At 36.0% G+C, this 2,147-nt stretch overlaps 1 protein-coding gene across 4 annotated transcripts in view; it reads left to right on the top strand.

The window, feature by feature from the left end:
- The window catches only part of DNAJC28 (DnaJ heat shock protein family (Hsp40) member C28), a 3,838-nt gene extending 2,048 nt beyond the window's left edge, over positions 1 to 1,790 (top strand). For all 4 annotated transcript variants that reach the window (XM_017526155.2, XM_037737642.1, XM_017526153.2 and 1 more), the window contains exon 2: positions 134 to 1,790. In XM_017526155.2, coding sequence (XP_017381644.1) covers positions 165 to 1,328 — 1,164 coding nt within the window. In that variant the 5' untranslated portion in view covers positions 134 to 164 and the 3' untranslated portion in view covers positions 1,329 to 1,790. The remainder of the gene's footprint in view (positions 1 to 133) is intronic.
- The last annotated feature ends 357 nt before the right edge of the window (positions 1,791 to 2,147 follow it).

The raw sequence follows: 2,147 nt of genomic DNA, 5'->3' as shown, positions 1-2,147 counted from the left end.
GACAGCAGCATTAGAAAGAACTGCCTATTGTTGTACTTGTAAATTCATGCCCTAACTTATACCTTATTGCTGAAAATGAGAAATTAACTGATAACACAACTTTGTTCAAGCTATATTTGTTGTCATTTTATAGATCATTTCTAGGAAGAAACCTGAGTACAATAATGAACACAGTATACGTGATGATGGCTCAGATCTTAAGATCTCACCTGATAAAGGCTACAGTGATTCCTAATCGAGTGAAAATGCTTCCTTATATTGGTATCATTAGAAGTAGAATGATGTCAACCTATAAATCTAAAAAGAAGATCAGAGAATATTATAGGCTGCTGAATGTGGAGGAAGGATGCTCTGCAGATGACGTCAGGGAATCTTTTCGTAAGCTTGCCAAGCAGTATCATCCTGACAGTAGCTCTAATACTGCTGATTCTGCAACATTTATAAGAATTGAAGAAGCTTATAGAAAGGTGCTTTCACATGTGATAGAACAAACAAATGCCAGACAGAATGAAGGTGATGAAGAGGAAGATGCAGAAAAATTCAAATATAAAACACCCCAACACCGGCATTATTTAAGTTTTGAAGGTGTTGGTTTTGGGACGCCAAGTCAACGAGAGAAGCAATACAGGCAATTTAGGGCAGACCGTGCTACTGAACAAGTGATGGAGTATCAAAAGCAGAAACTTCAAAGCCAGTATTTTCCTGATAGTGTAACTGTTAAAAATATAAGACAGAGCAAAGAACAAAAGATAACTCAAGCTATAGAGTGTTTAGTGGAGGACCTCATTCAAGAATCCATGGCAAAAGGAGACTTTGACAATCTCAGTGGGAAAGGAAAACCTCTGAAAAAGTTTTCTGACTGTTCTTACATTGATCCCATGACTCACAACCTGAACCGAATATTGATCGATAATGGATACCAACCAGAATGGATCCTAATGCAAAAGGAAATAAATGATACTATTGAGCAACTCAGAGAGGCAATTTTAGTGTCTAGGAAGAAACTTGGGAATCCAATGACACCAACTGAACAGAAACAATGGAACCATGTTTGTGAGCAGTTTCAAGAAAACATCAGAAAATTAAACAAGCGAATTAATGATTTTAATTTAATTGTTCCCATCCTGACCAGGCAAAAAGTCCATTTTGATGCTCAGAAAGAAATTATCAGAGCCCAGAAAATATATGAGACCCTTATAAAAACAAAAGAAGTCACAGATAGAAACTCAAATAACATTGATCAACGAGAAGAAGAGAAAACGCCTGGAATTAAGAAAGGTTTTTTAAAATGGATGAATTTATGGAAATTTATTAAAATATCATTTTGATATTTACTATGATAAATCATTCTTAGTTCCACTGATACCAACATGGAAAATGAGATTTATGCTATAATACAAGAATTTAAGAACTGTGCCATTGTGCTTTTCACAAAACTAATCACATACCCAATGACCTGTGAGTGAGAAACCTATCTGGTTTGTCCTGAGGATGTAGCAAGAAAAGAAAAGAACTAAAACTTCTACAGAAGTCCATTCCAGTGTTTAAATGTCAGTCATCCAGGGAAATGGGCTAGGATCAGTTTTCTGATTTAGGAATCATACATGTATTCTGAACGTGTTAGTGCAGTTTTGGGCCGTAATAACTAACTTAAAAGCAGTTATCGTTGCCATTTTCAAACATAGGTACTTAAACAACAACATGGAAACCGAAAAATATGTTATCAAAAGTCGCAAAACTGAAGTGTAGTGAAATTTAACCAATTAAACCTCCAAATGATGTATTTTTTTTTTTTTAACAAGTTAGCTATATTTATACTCCTGAGCTTATTAAGGCTCAAAACTGTTCCAAGACTTTTGGGATACCCTCCATATGGGTGGAAATATTAAGATCAGGAAATTAGCCTACTGAAATTAACTGCACTTTTCTTTTTATGAGGGCTTCTCTGTGGGTACTCAATGAAAAACACCAAACATCTAGGTTCTGCTTTTTCCTGTCTAACTTGATGGTTTCTTAGCTGCGGAAATCAGTGAAGCTAGTTGATTTAGTAATTCTAGAAATAAACCCCAGTGTCCACTTTGTCACCCAGGCTGGACTTCAATGGCATGATCTCAGCTCACTGCAACATCCACCTCCTGGGTTCAAGG

The sequence above is a fragment of the Cebus imitator genome, unplaced genomic scaffold (genome assembly GCF_001604975.1).
Source record: "Cebus imitator isolate Cc_AM_T3 unplaced genomic scaffold, Cebus_imitator-1.0 Scaffold41, whole genome shotgun sequence".
Classification (NCBI taxonomy): Eukaryota; Metazoa; Chordata; class Mammalia; order Primates; family Cebidae; genus Cebus; species Cebus imitator.
The sequence above is the reverse complement of the archived record's forward strand: the minus strand, read 5'-3'. Positions and strand labels throughout refer to the sequence as shown.